The sequence below is a fragment of the Neoarius graeffei genome, chromosome 2, assembly GCF_027579695.1.
Source record: "Neoarius graeffei isolate fNeoGra1 chromosome 2, fNeoGra1.pri, whole genome shotgun sequence".
NCBI lineage: Eukaryota > Metazoa > Chordata > Actinopteri > Siluriformes > Ariidae > Neoarius > Neoarius graeffei.
This window is the reverse complement of record NC_083570.1, coordinates 58,015,179-58,034,721: the sequence shown is the minus strand read 5'-3', so window position 1 is coordinate 58,034,721 and position 19,543 is coordinate 58,015,179. Positions and strand designations below refer to the sequence as shown.

The following is a 19,543-nucleotide window of genomic DNA, read 5'->3' as shown; positions in this document are numbered from 1 at the left end:
GGGGGGGGTCGATGGCAAAATTTTTCCGCACACCATGCAGTAAGTGGGAATTTTGTATTCAGTTTGATATTCACTTGTCCCCCTGCATTCTGGTGTTTTGTTTGTGGGTCGTCCAGCTGTAGATGGACAATGGGGGGGGGGGGGGGAGTTTGTATTTAGTAGATGTTCCTGCATTCTGGTGGATTTTTGGAGTGGCCTGCTGTGCCATACCTACATTCTTACACACCCTGACTTGCCAGGCCTTCAGCTTGTGGCCAACAAAAGCACCAAGTTTTGGCTTAAAAGCCCCCACACTAGAAAACTACAGATGACTGCCAATGTTCCTGTAGCTCTATAGACCTGTGTTTCAGATTTAAAGGCAAGTTCATGTTTGAAAATATTTCATCAGCTAAGCCTAAACACCTTCTGAATTGAAACTAAATGTTAAGTTTTTAATAACTGTTGCAAAAAATAAGATTGTCCCTCACTGACTATTCATTATGCATTTAAGGGCTTTCCCCACCACTGGGTTCAGCAGAAGATTGGCATGGGGAAAAATATCAACAGCAAAAGAACAAATAAAATGCTTAAACAGTAAGCAAAATGTGCATGTGCTACAAGAAACATTAAAATGATTAAGTTTGAACAGTATTGAAACACAAAAAGCTGAACCTTGGCCATAGGTGGGAATGTGCACACAAAGTTGGGCTTAAAAATTTTGGTCATACTTAAATAAGCTATATTAATATATTTCTTATTAATTTATTTCTTATCTATGTTTCTTATTAGTAATAGAGCATTCGTCAGGGCCTGTTATCTGACAAATATTCTCTACCTGTCTTGCCCTCTTTGAAACCCTGTCTCCTCAGTATATTGTTCTCTGTCTTTTTTTTAAATTATTCACAAGTTCAAATTCTTTGATATTACAGGTGACCATGCTTTATTTACTTTAACTGAGCAATTACATACATCATAAATAATTAAAAATAAATACCCTGTAAATAGGTATGGTGGCTAATGGCTCTTCTTGCATTTGTAATATTATCTCTTACTTGCTTTATTTTACAACATTTCCAGTATGGCTTCAAATAAAGTCATAAAGTATGATAACATACAGTAAACAAACTAAAAATGCACCTTAATAAACGTGTGCTAAGGAGGTGCTCTCCCGTGCTGCTTGTTGGGGAAGATAGAGGCTGTGGCATGGCAGTAGGCCTATAATGATTTAGCATGCCTAGTACACAGCTCTCAATATGTCATTAAATATTTTCACAACACTTATAGGCTAAAACAATTAAGAAACTTTATATAAGTTTATAATTACGCCAGTAACACCACACATTGGCGTGCATATATACAAACCTGTCTGAGACACCCGTCTTCAACTCGGATACCTTCTTCTCTCTCCTCTTCCTCTAAATTGACGGTAGGCAATTATTCAACTTCCGGCGAGTGCAGCATCATTAGATGCGCCACCTACCATAGGGAAGTGTGTACAGAAGGGAACACCTCTCTGCCTGTTTAGCCGTGCGTAAGGCGTAATTGATCAATCGCAAGTGGTTGGCGCGACGCAATGGGTAGCCTAGATCAGATAGATAAAATAGATTTTTTCTAGCGTGAGAAATCGGAGGTATGACGTGAGCGTGTGAAGTCAATCAAATGCGTGTCTCATGCTCATTGCGTGAGAGTTGGCAGCCCAGCTTTAATGTAAGAGTTACTGTATGTTGTCTGTTGTTGCCCAAATGAGGATGGGTTCCCTTTTGAGTCTGGTTCCTCTCGGGGTTTCTTCCTCATGTCATCCGAGGGAGTTTTTCCTTGCCACCGTTGCCACAGGCTTGCTCATTGGGGATAGATTAGGGATAAAGTTAGCTCATGTTTTAAGTCATTCAAATTCTGTCAAGCTGCTTTGTGACAATGTTTATTGTTAAAAGTGCTGTACAAATAAACTTGACTTGACTTATCCAGAATTGATGACACCAAATTCACCTCTGTAATTTCTTTCAATATTTTTGTTGTGGCAGCATGGAGGTATAGTGGTTAGCGCTGTCGCCTCACAGCAAGAAGGTCCGGGTTCGAGCCCTGTGGCCGGCGAGGGCCTTTCTGTGCGGAGTTTGCATGTTCTCCCCGTGTTCGCGTGGGTTTCCTCTGGGTGCTCCGGTTTCCCCCACAGTCTAAAGACATGCAGGTTAGGTTAATTGGTGACTCTAAATTGAGCGTAGGTGTGAATGTGAGTGTGAATGGTCGTCTGTGTCTATGTGTCAGCCCTGTGATGACCTGGCGACTTGTCCAGGGTGTACCCCGCCTTTCGCCCGTAGTCACCTGGGATAGGCTCCAGCTTGCCTGCGACCCTGTAGAACAGGATAAAGCGGCTACAGATAATGAGATAAGATGAGATGAAATAAAAAATAAACAGTTTAGGTCCCAGCACTGACCCCTGGGGGACACCACAAGTAATGTCCAAACATTCTGAACAATAAGCCCCAGCTGCACAAATTTTCTGTCTGTTAGATAACTCCTCACCCATTGTAAAACCGTACCCCTGATACCCTACTGTTCTAGTTTATTGAGTAAAATGTCATGATTTATTGTATAAAATGCTTTTTTTAAGTCCACAAATACTCCAAGTACATGCTGTTTCTGATCTATAGAACGTTATTTCCTCAACCGCATCTATTGGTGCCAGTGAAGTTGATCTATTTGCCCTGAATCCATACTGATTGTAAGTAGTTTGTGTTTATCAATGAATTTATCCAGACAGCTATTGAAAAGCTTTTCAAGAATTTTGGAGAATTGTGGAAGTCGAGACAGATCTGTAATTTGTGAAGTGGTGTGCGTTTCTGGATTTATACAGAGGTATAACTTTTGTTATTTTCATTTTGTTTGGGAATGTACCAGTCCTGAATGATAAGTTACAAATGTAAGTTAACGGTTTTGAAATACCCTTTTTACTACAAAGCGAGTCAAAGAGTCCCGTATATACGTTTTTTTGGGTACGTACGTTGGGGAGTGCCTGTTAGAGAGCACACTCTGTCTAGGCTGTCGGCATGGTGAGGTAGGGTGGCCAGTTCCTTTCCTCACCGCCTTTTGACTTCCCCAGTGTTTTTCCACCAGGTCCCCATTCACTGCTGGGTGGACAGGGAGCGAGCCCCAGATCCCCATCGAGCCGAGGCTTGAACCAGGGACCGTTCGCTTAGCGGTCAAGCACTCTAACCACTTGGCCACCTGCGCTCCCTTTTTACTACAGTCATATCAATATTGTCACAGTCCGTAAATTTTTTTTTTTAGATTTTTTGACAGTACCTATGATTTCTTTTTCTTTCACTGCTGTAACAAACATTGAACTTAGATTTCTATCAATAAAATTATCCATCCATCCATCCATCCATCCACCTGATGTTGCTGGATCAGGGATTTTACCTGCTAGATCAGGTCCAACATTGACAAAGAATTTATTGAAATTATTGACGACATCATTCATATTCTAATTTTCTTTGTTGTCTGCATAAAAATATTTCAGGTAATTATCTTGTCTTGTTCCATTTATTATCACATTATTTAGTATGTTCCATATTTCTTTAATATAATTTTTGTTGTCATCCAATATTTTACTATAGTATTCTCTTCTACTCCTTATAATATTAGTCAACTTATTTTTAATATTTTTTTATATTTAATTTCTGCCTCTTTAGTTCTCGATCTTATGAATTCTTTATAAAGTGTATTCTTCTTTTTACAGGCATTTTGCAGTCCCTTTGTGATCCATGGGTGGCTTTTATACTTAGACTTCTTTTTGATTTTTTTAACAGGACAATTTTTATCATATAATTCTTTGAATATTTATAAGAATGCATCATATGCACTATTGACATTATCATTATATATAATATCCCAGTTTTGCACCAATAAGTCATTTCAGTCAATTGCTCTCTTTTACCACCCACAGTTCACTATGACCTGGATGACTGAGAATCTTCACAGACATTTGTGGACAGATACAACACACTTGGTAAAGAATAATTTGGGTAAGACTGCACTGTTTTGTCTGCTTCACACAGTGGTTAAATATGCTAACTGATTATCATCATCTTCCCATAGCCAGTAAGGACCGTAGGGCCACTACTGATGACATTTTTTTTAACAGTCCATCATTGGTGTGTCTAGGGCATTTAAACTGGGCAGAGCCCATCCCTCTTCCAAGCATGATCAACTGACAATTTAGAGTCGCCAGCTAATCTAACTGCATGTCTTTGGGGGAAACCAGAGCACCCGGAGGAAACCCATGCAGACACAGGAAGAACGTGCAAACTCCACACAGAAGGGCCCCTGTCAGTCACTGGGCCTGAACCCAGAAGCTCCTTGCTGTGAGGCAACAGTGCTAACCACTACACCACCATGCCGCCCGCTAACTGATGATGAATTACACCAATTCATGGCATCCACTAGCTTAATGCATATGAACACATCACCTGTCAAAGTACCATATCAGTATGCTATGAATTTCATAAATCTAATTGAAGAAACCTCTGAAAAAAAATCTATATTAGGTTTGCATGTGCAAAATGTGCCAAGTTGTCAAATTTATATGCAATAATTTGTGCACCTATGTGAATATATGACTTCGAAGACTAATGCTGAATCACATGAATACTAAATTAACCTATTTGCATCTGAAAATATAAATTTTCAGAGGGATCTTGAGTTGAATTTTTCCTATAGCATACTGACATTAAGAACACTGAGTTAATATTAAACATTCTGTACATTTTGTAATACATGAAAATATAAGAACCTTCATAAATAAGACAAACCAGCACACCTTTTTTGCTTGCAACTTGATTAATTTTTATTATAGCCATTAATTATATCAAAGAAAGAATATATATATATTAGTATAACCTTCAACACCGGAGAAAGACAAAGCATGAAGGAAAGGAAAGTGTTTATATCCTATATATGTTCAACTTGATACCAAAACACAAAATTCTGTTCTCATGCAAACGAAATCATACAATGTATTTGTCATGAAACATATTTCTAGCATTACACAAAGGAATTAATTCATTATATCCTTTAATACATCATGTTCTATTTAGATTCTGTAAGCTGTAATGATATGAAGTGGTATGAAGTGTTTTAGAATCACAAGTCAGAGGAAATTTTTTGTTTGAGTTATTAAGACATAGTAAATATCATTTTGTCTTCATATGAGCTTCAGTAAATTTGATTATATTATTTGCACACATAGGTGAATATCTGGCTTAGCAGGCTCATTTTAATGAATCATTGACTTAATATTGAAAATTAATCTTATTTCAAGGAATTTGAGTCTTTGCACTCTGTGATATGGCATCCACACTCTTCTACATAAGTGTAGGTGTATTGTTTCACGCTATGGTCGGCACAACGGAGTGGCACTTCCTTGCTGCTGGTTCGGAGCTCCTGACAACAGGAGCAGTGGTGCGTCATGGTGTTCGCAGCCATTGAATATCTGCACAAGGAATGGAGAATGGACTGTTATTATAAGAATGGAGAGAGGAAGAATATTGCTGAAAAAGTCTATTTTGTATGTGACCGTATATGGTATGATGTACTGTATATGTGTGAGAGAACTTCATCATTCTTTACTTCCTGGCATACATTAAATGTGAAGTCTCCACTTCCTGTTTCTTCTCTTGATTTAACTCTATTCTCTCTACCTATTCCTATGTCTATATTTAAGACGTGTGTGTGCGTGTGTGTTTTTATAAGTGAGCAAACCCACATTGAACTGGTCTCGCAGGATCCAGAGCAGGAGGCTACCTCTACAGGCTGGATGGAGGTACAGTCATTAACCTTCAAGTAGGTGCTGTTCTTTAACACACGGCAGGTATGCTGCTGACCTGAATGTCAAATATAGAGAAATGTACTCATATTCAATAAAGCTCAATCAAATATAGTACATACATGCATATTACGATACATAACAAAAGACAGAAAGGTTTGGATAAAATTGCTGTAAATGCTTTCATTGTAAATATTGGATTATATTATTGTATCTCAATATAAAAGTGTAGCTGATATTCTGAAACAGTAGCCTGAACAATGTTATTACATTGATAATTGTACAAATATGTTATTGTTTCTATAGGAACAACTCATTTACTGGAACTTGTATGGAGAACAATCGACATAATCTCAGGCTAATAATAAATGGATGAAGAAAATGTGACGGTGCGTCAATGCGTCAAGTTTTCCACCATGGGAAAGTCTTCTAGACGGAAGACTGTGCTTTCTGGTTTCTATGTAACATTACAAGCTGCATTTTCATCTGATTAACTTCAAGAGGGAGAAAAATGAGAATCTGGTGAAGGAATGATTGTTTACAGCTGTTATGATATAAGTGACAACAGGAACTAACCTGTGTAATGGATATTCCATAACATTACATGCAACAAGACCTGGTTACAAAGTATGATGTGTCATTCATTAGTAACTAAAAAAATTAGCAATGGACAGCAAAAAAGAGAAATAAGACACTTCAGGAGGCAGGGGCACCATTTTGGGGGGGGTGTGAGGACGATTCTAAGGGCCCAGCACTGACAGAGGGCCCTCAGAGGACAATATTAATATTATTACCACATGCAAGTTAATTTAATAAAAAGATTTTTAATAATTTTGTCTCTTATACTGAGCAAATATAACAACCTTCTGGTTTGGTTTTCCATTTTCCATAAAATTATTAGAATAGTTTATATTTCACCCTCTCCCTATTCATTACATGGTACAGTCTTGTGTAGGCGGAGCCAGAGCGTGACACCGTGTTAGGTTTACTGCTTTCCAATCCAGCACTAATGTCAGCTGTGCACGGTACAAGCAGAATTGATGGTGAACCATCAGTAGATTGACACCATCATGAAGAAGTCGGGTTACCAAAAATGTAAAGAGAGGCAGCAGAAAGCTGAGAGAAAGAGAAAAAAGGGCCGATAATTAGCCATTTTTTTTCTCTGAAGAAAGGTAGCCTGTACATTTATTCACTGACCTTCCTTCGGTGGCTATTAACCTAGCAAGCTACTGGATAAACTAAGGGTTGTGGGAGAGAGAGAGAAGATATATTATATTATTTCATAGGGCGGCGGCACGGTGGTGTAGTGGTTAGCGCTGTCGCCTCACAGCAAGAAGGTCCTGGGTTCGAGCCCCGGGGCTGGCGAGGGCCTTTCTGTGTGGAGTTTGCATGTTCTCCCCGTGTCCGCGTGGGTTTCCTCCGGGTGCTCCGGTTTCCCCCACAGTCCAAAGACATGCAGGTTAGGTTAACTGGTGACTCTAAATTGAGCGTAGGTGTGAATGTGAGTGTGAATGGTTGTCTGTGTCTATGTGTCAGCCCTGTGATGACCTGGCGACTTGTCCAGGGTGTACCCCGCCTTTCACCCGTAGTCAGCTGGGATAGGCTCCAGCTTGCCTGCGACCCTGTAGAAGGATAAAGCGGCTAGAGATAATGAGATGAGATTTCATAGGGCCCAAAATTTTTAGCGGCACCCCGTTAGGAGGTGCTGTTATTCAGTACATGTTAGTGTGACGAATTAATATTGGTAAGAGATGGAAAATGGCCAGAAAGGATGTTAACCATCTTACATGTTTTGCAACATCCATCTGAAGTGGTTTTCTCTGTGCCCTAAAAAAGGACACAAAAAATGCAAATAATTTTAATTACTAATTGCTATTCCTTAAGAGTAAAGTTCTGAAAAATGTATGCAATTAAGCATAAGCAAGCATCTGTATATGATGTAAGGCAAGGTTAGTCACAGGTGATAAACGTACAGAAATGCACTCTTCTGGATTATACTCAGGACACGAAGGGGGTATCTTCACCAAGATGAACACGTTGTTGACTTTCGTGCAATTGAAAGTCACACACTGATCGTTTGGAGGAGTCCAGCTCTGTCCAACCTGATGAAAATATTCAGAGTATGGGGCACAGACAAGGTGTATCAATAAAGAAGAATCATAATTAACTTTTTGTGTTAGAGAATTCACATACTAATCACAGCCTATTGATCCTACCTCAACTGTGGTTATGTTATTGGGTGGATCTGCATTGTCATATATACACTTTTGTTGTACACACTTTCCACAGCAGTGCTCTGGCATATCTTCATAGGAAAAGCCCTGTAAAACATGAATAATAGCATCATTTGGTGATTGGTTGCATGCAGACCTATTTTCAGGTTAATATATATGCTGATCAAGAATATATAAACAATACTACCAACAAAATCAATATTGATCATATATATATATATATATATATATATATATATATATATATACACACACACACACACACACACACAAAACCCCAATTCCAAAAAAGTTGGGACAATGTACAAAACATTAATAAAAACAGAATGTGAAGATTTGCAAATCAAGGAAACCCTATATTTCACTGAAAATAATACAAAGACAACATATTAAATGTTGAAACTGAGAAATTTTGTTTTTTGAAAAAATATATGCTCATTTTGAATTTGATGCCAGCAACACAGGAGGCACGGTAGTGTAGTGGTTAGCACTGGTGCCTCACAGCAAGAAGGCCGTGGGTTTGAGTCCAGCGGCCGGCGAGGGCCTTTCTGTGTGGAGTTTGCATGTTCTCCCCGTGTCTGCGTGGTGCTCCGGTTTCCCCCACAGTCCAAAGACATGCAGATTAGGCTAAGTGGTGGCTCTAAATTGACTGTAGCTGTGAATGGTTGTGTGTCTCTATGGCTACGTTTACATTACGTCGAATCAGCGGATCATCAGATTAATGTTCTTAAAACGATTCGCGTTTACACTAAAACAGTTAGCCGTGCACATAGCAACACCAATACGCGGATACGCTCGGCTCCGCAGGCATCCTGCGCTCCAAATCACTCCGCCCTGAACAGCGAGTGCCCTCTGGAGGGTGCGCACTCCGGCCCTGCGCAGCTCACACAGCGCGCGAGTGAAGTGCACAAGCCACGATTCGGGACTGAGCCGCTGTGTGTGAGATCCCAGCGCACATCACTTACTACTTGCAAGTGGAAGGATGGCAAGCCTAAAGACAATCATAACTACACAATGGGCAGTATTTGCATCAGTATTTGCAGTATTTTCATACTTTTATACTCTTTAATGAAAGGTGATACAAGGCGGAAGTCCGCGCCGTTTTTCAGCAGTCGCGTCACATGACCAACGCCAGCGAATCAGGAAGGTGGATGTCACAGTGACGTTGTCCAATGAGACGCCAGCTAGAGCTCAGCACAGCGTATTCGCGTATTCTGAATGTTTACACAGCACCGGACCAGATACGATCTAGATTGAATACATGGACGCTGGCGGATTCCCGTTTCCTGGCTTTTCCAGGGGGTTTAATGTAAACGGACAGTGCATCCGCGAAGAAAACGAGACAGATACGGTCTAATGTAAACGTAGCCTATGTGTCAGCCCTGTGATGACCTGGTGATTTGTCCAAGGTGAACCCCACCTCTCGCCCATAGTCAGCTGGGATAGGCTCCAGCTTGCCCGTGACCCTGAGCAGGATAAGAGGTTACGGATAATGGATGGATGGTCTTTGTACTATTTTCAAGGAAATACAGGGTTTCTATGATTTACAAATTATTGCATTCTGTTTTTATTTACAGCTTACACAGCGTCTCGACTTTTTTGGAATTGGGGTTGTGTGTGTGTGTATACTATATTATATATATATATATATATATATATATATATATATATCATCTCATCTCATTATCTCTAGCCGCTTTATCCTTCTACAGGGTCGCAGGCAAGCTGGAGCCTATCCCAGCTGACTACGGGCAAAAGGCGGGGTACACCCTGGACAAGTCACCAGGGCATCACAGGGCTGACACATAGACACAGACAACCATTCACACTCACACCTACGCTCAATTTAGAGTCACCAGTTAACCTAACCTGCATGTCTTTGGACTGTGGGGGAAACCGGAGCAAACCCACGCGGACACGGGGAGAACATGCAAACTCCACACAGAAAGGCCCTCGCCGGCCCCGGGGCTCGAACCCAGGACCTTCTTGCTGTGAGGCGACAGCGCTAACCACTACACCACCGTGCCACCCATATATATATATATATATATATATATATATATATATGAGACAATGAATGAACATTCAGTCTTAACAAATACTATATGTTGCAGTTTTGCAGCTTAAACATAAGTTTCACATAAACCTTTAGAACATGGCACTTGATGTTCTAGTGAGTTTGTGAAGCAGTATTTATTAGATCTTGCTGATGTAATTCGTGCAGATTTAGGGCATTACCATAGAGCAGGTTGTGTTGCAGTGCATAGAAGTGCATTCTGTATTAAGAAGGTTCGTGCTGGAGTTCACAGTTGAACCACAAACACAGACTTCACAGGAGTTGGTTGGAACTTTATCACCAGGCTGAAGTCAAAACATAGTCTACATTATGTCCACTAGCCAATCTCTTTACATTTTTAAATCTTTAACTCTAGATTATATTTGACTGAGAAAATGAATTACTTAACTGCCATGAAAGATTCTCAAAATAAAAGCATGGCTGATTGATACTGTATAATCCCTCCCAAATAAAACCACAGCAAAAATGCTTCAAATAAATAGTAAAGTACAGTAACATAGTACACACCCATATTGGCATGCAACATGAGAATAATAAATCTCACCAAGTACTCATTTTTACCGACGAGACACACATGCTTGGGAGCTGGTGAAAAAAAAAATAACAACATGAAGGTTGTAATTATTAGCAAACTACTAGAACAGTTTGAGCAGGCTAAATAATTAATCCTAGCTAAGAAAGTAAAGATTGTAATATTGAAACCTACCGCAATAGAAAGCTGCGCAACAGTCAATATATGTGCTGTTTTGTACTAGCTCAAATCCAACTGGGCACTTTGCCATGGCTCTGGGGCACAAGCTGTAATTGCACACTGAGAGCGAGAGAAAGAGAGAGAGAGAGAAAGAGAGAGAGAGAAAATGATTAATTTAAGGGAATATTCCAGCATTTAAAAAAAGGTACTGAGAAACCTGTGCTGTTCTGACCAATCAGAGTCAAGAATTTGACAACACTGTAGTACAGGGGTCATCAAACTACGGCCCGCGGGCCGACTCCGGCCCACCCCCCCCTTTAACCGGCCCCCAGCCCCTCTGCCCCCCACCACTTGAACCGACCCTATGAGGCAATCCCCAAAAGTGGTCATGGCCTATTTTTTTAAATTGCTTTTTGGCAAATAATAACGTCTGCATCTTGTATTTTGTTGATTTTATCAATTAAAATTGATATTTAGTTATAAAATGAACTATTCATATTTTCCGAATTTTCGTCATATGCTCGCGATCAAGCAGTGACCGGCAGCGCATGCGCAGAGAACTGTCAGTGTTCAGGACAGCAAAATGGCTAGCGGTCAGCGAAAAGCTGACAGAGAGTGCAGAGTTTTTAAAGAACAGTGGACCACCCAATTATTTTTTCGTTCAGTTTGTCTTGTATGTAAAGAAAGTGTGTCAGTTTTCAAAGAATATAATCTGCGTCGTCACTACGAAACCCGCCACAAAGAGTATGCTAGTTTGCAAGGGCAAACAATAGAAGACAGGATTCGGAGGATGAAATGCGGACTGGCTGCACAACAGAATGTATTCCTTCGCCAAACCCAGATCAACCAGGCTGCTGTCCGAGCTAGCTATAAGGTAGCTCACCTACTAGCTACCCATGGAAAGCTGTTTACTGATGGGGACTTTGTTAAAGTATGCATGCTTGCTGTGGCCGAGGAGGTATGTCCCGACAAGAAGGATGCGCTCAACGCGGTGAGTCTCTCCGCACCTACTATGACCAGGCAAACCGAAGATTTGGGGGACAACGTGTATGACCAGCTGAATGAGAGAGCGTCAGAATTTGAGTTTTTTGCTTTGGCCATGGATGAGAGCAATGACGTGCAGGACACGATCACAGCAGTTGTGATCTATTGATCTATTGCTCATATTAATATAATTTCACTGTTTTTTTAAATGTATTTATTTTATAGGCCTATTTATTTGACCTTTATTAAGTGCTGCACACAATTATTATTAATATTATTAATAATATCAACAGGCCTACCTACAATTTATAATTTTCCACTCACCTTTGCCAGTGTCAATCACCTCAACTAGGCAGATGTTTCTTACCTTGACAGCTTTGATGTTATTTTTATTGGAAAATAAATAAATGGAATATCTGTGGTATTTCAAATTAAAACAAAGTGTGAAGACTTGATTACTACTTTTGCAAACCACTAGTAAAGATAAACAAATATGTGCCAGGAATCAAGTGTTGATATAATTGTGTGGATATAGTAGTGGGGATGGCTGTGCCAGGCTAGTAATCTCTACTACACAATGAGGCCTGCTGGTGGTCATATTTGTCTGGGTCATACAATTCTATGTTATATAGCTGACCCAACCCCAGCCCCCCATCACAGTCAGGAATGACAATGTGGCCGCCAGAGAAAAAAGTTTGGTGACCCCTGCTGTAGTATGAAGCAAATTATTTTATATTGTTCCTTTTAGATTTAAATATAAAAGATACATTTTCTTAGACATTGGAATAAAAAATGCTGGTGAAAACAAATGGTGAAAAAAAAAATGCTGAAGTGGTGTACTGCTCACTCACCACACTTCTGACAGCAGTCCACAGTCTGAAGCTCATAGCCTGTTTTGGTACAGACCTCTGGGCTTGGACATGAAACTGGTTCACACAGTGGACCCATGGATTCTTTACTACATGTACACTCTTTACATTGTGAGCGCCATTTATCTCCCGGCTGCAGAAGAACCAGACAGATGAGAGAATGCAAATCATACTTGTATTTCTAAAATACTTTATGAAATGTATTTCTAATTGGCAGTGTGTGAACACTGCAAAACAATTACATCAGAGAATGTGGAAATGCCTTACATATAATTAACAGTTATTCCACAAAATCGAGTCATACATGAGCTGATAGCCGACGAGGCACGTAGCACCAAGTCGGCTATAAACCACGTCTGATGAGATTGAGTGGAATAGCTGCTTTATTCTATCCACATTCACTGGATTTTAAGAAACAGAGCATTTTTATTTTTTGCAAATCTGATAAACAAAAACCTTACACAAAACGTCCAGCAAAATCATTTCCGCTTAGAATGTAAACAAACCGGTGAAATGACAGGAGCAATTTGTGAATAATGCTATAATAATAATTTGTGAAAAATAAAAAAGAAACGTTCTTACCATCAAATACTTTTATTCCATATTTTGTTGCTTTTTTTGTATGGGGGGGTGTTTTTGAGTACACTTTTTATTTTGTCCTCGGTTGGTTCAGCAACACTCTCTGCCATTTTGTTTTTCTCTAATCACGGTATATACGTGTAAGCTGATAGCCTAGTAGTAGAGTAGCCAGTCAGAGTGGATGATTGCGCATATCCAGTGAATGTGGATAGAATAATCACATTTATCTAGCATCCTATTACAACCCCGATTCCAAAAAAGTTGGGACAATGTACAAATTGTAAATAAAAACGGAATGCAATAATTTACAAATCTCAAAAACTGATATTGTATTCACAATAGAACATAGACAACATATCAAATGTCGAAAGTGAGACATTTTGAAATTTCATGCCAAATATTGGCTCATTTGAAATTTCATGACAGCAACACATCTCAAAAAAGTTGGGACAGGGGCAATAAGAGGCTGGAAAAGTTAAAGGTACAAAAAAGGAACAGCTGGAGGACCAAATTGCAACTCATTAGGTCAGTTGGCAATAGGTCATTAACATGACTGGGTATAAAAAGAGCATCTTGGAGTGGCAGTGGCTCTCAGAAGTAAAGATGGGAAGAGGATCACCAATCCCCCTAATTCTGCGCCGACAAATAGTGGAGCAATATCAGAAAGGAGTTCAACAGTGTGAAATTGCAGAGTTTCAACATATTATCATCTACAGTGCATAATATCATCAAAAGATTCAGAGAATCTGGAAGAATCTCTGTGCGTAAGGGTCAAGGCCAGAAAACCATACTGGGTGCCCGTGATCTTCGGGTTCTTAGACGGCACTGCATCATATATAGGCATGCTTCTGTATTGGAAATCACAAAATGGGCTCAGGAATATTTCCAGAGAACATTATCTGTGAACACAATTCACCATGCCATCCGCCGTTGCCAGCTAAAACTCTATAGTTCAAAGAAGAAGCCGTATCTAAACACGATCCAGAAGCGCAGACGTCTTCTCTGGGCCAAGGCTCATTTAAAATGGATTGTGGCAAAGTGGAAAACTGTTCTGTGGTCAGACGAATCAAAATTTGAAGTTCTTTATGGAAATCAGGGACGCTGTGTCATTCGGACTAAAGAGGAGAAGGACGACCCAAGTTGTTATCAGCGCTCAGTTCAGAACCCTGCATCTCTGATGGTATGGGGTTGCATTAGTGCGTGTGGCATGGGCAGCTTACACATCTGGAAAGACACCATCAATGCTGAAAGGTATATCCAGGTTCTAGAACAACATATGCTCCCATCCAGACGACGTCTCTTTCAGGGAAGACCTTGCATTTTCCAACATGACAATGCCAAACCACATACTGCATCAATTACAGCATCGTGGCTGCGTAGAAGAAGGGTCCGGGTACTGAACTGGCCAGCCTGCAGTCCAGATCTTTCACCCATAGAAAACATTTGGCGCATCATAAAACGGAATATACGACAAAAAAGACCTAAGACAGTTGAGCAACTAGAATCCTACATTAGACCAGAATGGGTTAACATTCCTATCCCTAAACTTGAGCAGCTTGTCTCCTCAGTCCCCAGACGTTTACAGACTGTTGTAAAGAGAAAAGGGGATGTCTCACAGTGGTAAACATGGCCTTGTCCCAACTTTTTTGAGATGTGTTGTTGTCATGAAATTTAAAATCACCTAATTGTTCTCTTTAAATGATACATTTTCTCAGTTTAAACATTTGATATGTCATCTATGTTCTATTCTGAATAAAATATGGAATTTTGAAACTTCCACATCATTGCATTCCGTTTTTATTTACAATTTGTACTTTGTCCCAACTTTTTTGGAATCGGGGTTGTATAATCAAGTAATATAGCACAAGCGAGATTGCAGCCCTAGGTAATCACAGCCATGCTGATATTCAGTGTAACAGCACTCTGACTTGTGTGTGCAATACAGCTTAATTATACTGGGATACTCGATAGATACAACTAGAGTACACCGTTGCTGTTATACAACAGTTTTATAAAAAAAAAAAGAAATCAATTTTGGACACGATATTGTCAAATAATTTGTTTGTCTTGAGAAATAGAGCCCAAAGAAGACAGTCATTGATAGCCTGTCCTCTAGCTGGCTAGCTATCTTACAGTAATTTGTACATTACCGTTAAAGGTGCATCTGGCAAAATTCAGTTTCCCTTCTTCCTTTTCATTTAACAAACCTTCATATCTTCAGTCAAATATTATATTTATGAAAAATGTATCATTTGCTATGTCTGATGCTCTTACGAACTACTAAAACAGTTTCACTTCAATATATATGTGTGTGTGTGTGTGTGTGTGTGTGTGTGTGTGTGTGTGTGTAAGTAAAATTCACTTAATTAGAATAAAGTGAATATAAAATTATTAAAACTGTTAAATGTATTATATGATTTCTAGACTTATTTATTAATTAATTTAGCAATTTCAAGATTGAAATTGTCTTATTCTTTTTGGCAGTCCCCCCTGAATTTTAAGCATTTATTTCTAGGAAGGGCGGCATGGTGTAGTGGTTAGCACTGTCGCCTCACAGCAAGAAGGTCCGGGTTCGAGCGCCGTAGCTGGCGAGGGCCTTTCTGTGTGGAGTTTGCATGTTCTCCCTGTGTCCGCGTGGGTTTCCTCCGGGTGCTCCGGTTTCCCCCACAGTCCAAAGACATGCAGGTTAGGTTAACTGGTGACTCTAAATTGACCGTAGGTGTGAATGTGAGTGTGAATGGTTGTCTGTGTCTATGTGTCAGCCCTGTGATGACCTGGCGACTTGTCCAGGGTGTACCCCGCCTTTCGCCTGTAGTCAGCTGGGATAGGCTCCAGCTTGCCTGCGACCCTGTAGAACAGGATAAAGTGGCTAGAGATAATGAGATGAGAGATGAGATTTCTAGGAAGTGTCATGTCCATGTGCATAGGCGCTTGGAGCATGCAGCGCACACTGCAGACTGCAACTCGCGTGTCGTATAACGCTCTAGTTCATTAGAGCTAATCACCATGCACCTGTTTCTGATTTGAGCACAATCACAGTGTACACTCATAAGGACTCTCAGAACACACAGACTTTGTGAAGTGTACGTGCTGTACCTTGTGTCTCACGCTACCAAGCCTTCGTTTAGTACGTTGCTCTCCTGGTTTTGACCCGTGTTTGTGTTTTGGATTTTGCCTTTGATGTTGCTGTTTATACTCTGTTTGTGCCTCACCTAACCTCTGCTTGTTATATGACCACGATTTTGCATTATGTTTTGGATCTGTTTGCCAACACACTTTTACAGTTTTTTACAATCATTTTCACACTTCTCAATACCATGTTCACTTTTTCAAAAGACTTAACACATTCACCATATCCGTAGATGTGAGCTAAACTGAGAGTACTTTTGCATTGCTTTCATGCAAAATGCATTCAGTGACAACTTCTTCCGAAATTCATAAATATCTCTCTCAGTCAATATTCACCACCAACAAAATTCTGTACAATTAAAATTTTTTTGCAGACATTTAGATACTCTTTTCAAAACAGTTAACTTTCAGTTCAAAATCTAACAAAATTTAAAGCACTTTAGATGGAAATATGCTGCATTTCAACAAATGTAGTTACTGTACAAGCATGAATTACTGTTAGATTAGTCTGATGTTAGCTGAAAGTTAATTCAGTTTACTCGCAGCCTTGTTACTATCTGTACAAAAGTGGTGATGTTTACAGTATATTTGATATTTGCATATGTGAAATTCATAACATTTTTACTCAAAAGTCAGTGGTTGGATAAGCCGTTTCAGCTAAAGACCTACCCAGGTATTTCTGTTTGTGCCCCGTTTCCACATATACAAAAGGAGCCATCTTTGGATTGCCATTTGCTTTCCTTATGTAGTTGTGTATATGAGTAAAATGGATGCAACAAGATGCAGAGGAAGAAGGTGGCAATGCAGAAGAGCTAGAACAGTTGTTTCTGATGAAATTAGAGCCACAGTAATCGACCATGTGGTAAATTATGGTCTGTCCTTGAGGGTTGCAGGTCTGTGATCCACAGTGGCATCAACAGTGAAGATTTTCAGGCAAACCAACAGGTACTAGACAGTATTCTGACTGAAGGCATCTGATTGATATGTATATATGTATAGAGTAGTAGTACTGTAATTTGACAGCGTCTTTGGCTCACTACTGTAGGACACAGAGGTTACCTCCCACAGGGGGAAGGGGAAGACTATTTACGCCTCAACAGGAGGACGCAATAGTTGATGAACTGTATGAAAGACTTTCAGCAGAGAGGCAGAATTTACCAGTATTTGTGATTGTATGGGACAATGTGGCCTTTCATCACTCTCGCCAGGTCACAGAGTGGTTTACAGCCCATCCTAGGATGATGTCATTATTCCTGCCACCATACTCTCTTTACCTGAACCTGATTGAAGATTTTTTTTTTCTGCATGGAGATGGAAGGTTTATGATCACTGCCCACATGACCAGATGTCCCTTTGCAATGGCTGCTCATTGTATGGACATAACAGTGGAGGACATCCAGGGTTGGACAAGGCACTCAAAGATACTTTTTTTCCTCAGTGTATGGCAGGAGAAAGCATTTGGTATGATGTTGATGAAAATTTATGGCCAAATGCGGAAGACAGGATGGATTAGGCCAGGCTAACAATATACCTCTGAGACACTGATGGACAATATATGTGCAAATTACCGTATACAGTGAAATCTTGCTATTTGGCATTTTTGGGATTGAATGTAATGTATTTTTCTTTTGGGCAATTCCATGTAAATGTCAACCTCACCATGCAAAAATAAAGCAACATGTAATACATCAAAACCACTCCCAGAGATATCACCTAGGCCTGTATTTTACAGATGTGAACAAGCTGAACCAATTTGTATCCAACCTAATGTCACTGTCAGTCTTTCTTTCTTGTAATGTAAACCCCAAGCTAAAATCAACTTTGATCATGTACAATTCTATATTATTGCCACAAGCCACAGAAATGTATGCTAAAATCCACAAAACAGCAAAACAATAGCCATCCTAAATATTATTTAAGAACTTTGATAGTTTTAGCTGATATTTAGAGAGTTTTTCAAAGGGTTATGGTGGTTAAATTGCTGATTTTCTAAACATATGCCAGGTCTATTTCAGACGTGTCACATCCATAACGGAATTTCGTCACATCCATAACGCTGACTTTTCCTTCCGAAACTCTGCATGAAATACAAAATATTTTAAACAAAGATTTTTTAATATTCACCTTGGACCCCTTTATCAAATGGATATCTCCATTTCGACATTAGGTTTACAATTTCACAGAGTTTGATAAAAATGTACAGTCACCCAAGAAAAGTGATACTTTTTCTGTCACATCCATAACGCATCTTTTATTGCCATTTTCTGGCATGCCCTAGATGTACTATGGGAATTGTTCTTGTTCTATCACTTCTCCAGTATGGTACAGCCTTAAAATATGCAACACCTGTTTAAATACTGGGAGACAATAAAACATGCACTGGGTCATTTGTTGCCATTTTAAGTTCAAGTGTCACGTCCATAACGCTGGAATTGCTCTTTTACAGTATATTGCACATAATAGCTGAATTTCAGATTTACTGTATTTGGTGTTACAATACTTACTGTAAGAGCTGTCATACTTTTTTCTTTTACTTTGCAATGCAACACTAAAATATAGGATACAGCAAAACAGTGTATATGCATTTTGCACTGCTTCAGGTTGTTTGTGTTTTTTTCTTTCATTGTACTTTGAGGGACAAAGTAATCTTATAGGAGAGAGCATGTGCTATAGGTATGGCAGCATGAGCATATCACTTTTGGGTTAAGTATGAAGTGTTTTTGTGGTTTTAGTGCATTTTGCACTAAAAGTTAACTGATGTGCTCAGGTGCACGTTTTTAAAGCACACTGTGTGGAGAGTTTTGAAAAAGTGAACATGGTATTGAGACAAGTGTGAAAGCGAATTGTAAAAAACTGTAATAAAATCTTTCTGTACTTATATCCATCTATTGCTTTACATGACAAAAAGAAGCGAAGAAAAAGATCATTTAAGCTGTGAAATGAGTAAAATAATCTAAAAACAAGCTGAATAATCTTACATTTGTTTGATAATGAACTCATGATAAGAAATATTAGATGAATTTGCCCATATTCAATAATTTTTTAGACATAAAAGAAGGGAAGAAGCCTTTTTGCAGGGCTTCTTCTTACAAAGAGCTATTGCACTGCAAATGTTATTTATTACATTTTTTCTATCTTAATAAGTAAAAAAAAAAAAAAACATAATAAATAAACAGTCCC

At 39.4% G+C, this 19,543-nt stretch overlaps 1 protein-coding gene across 1 annotated transcript in view; it reads right to left on the bottom strand.

The window, feature by feature from the left end:
* Positions 1 to 4,836: 4,836 nt before the first annotated feature.
* Positions 4,837 to 19,543, bottom strand: part of LOC132881722 (mucin-2-like) — a 75,203-nt gene continuing 60,496 nt past the window's right edge. Inside the window, exons 41-49 of the mRNA XM_060914520.1 lie at positions 12,638 to 12,788; positions 10,818 to 10,922; positions 10,656 to 10,696; positions 10,273 to 10,395; positions 8,017 to 8,121; positions 7,774 to 7,902; positions 7,588 to 7,627; positions 5,741 to 5,858; positions 4,837 to 5,467 (exon numbers count right to left, since the gene is read on the bottom strand). Of these exons, the coding sequence (XP_060770503.1) occupies positions 5,287 to 5,467; positions 5,741 to 5,858; positions 7,588 to 7,627; positions 7,774 to 7,902; positions 8,017 to 8,121; positions 10,273 to 10,395; positions 10,656 to 10,696; positions 10,818 to 10,922; positions 12,638 to 12,788 (993 nt within the window). The 3' untranslated portion in view covers positions 4,837 to 5,286. The remainder of the gene's footprint in view (positions 5,468 to 5,740; positions 5,859 to 7,587; positions 7,628 to 7,773; positions 7,903 to 8,016; positions 8,122 to 10,272; positions 10,396 to 10,655; positions 10,697 to 10,817; positions 10,923 to 12,637; positions 12,789 to 19,543) is intronic.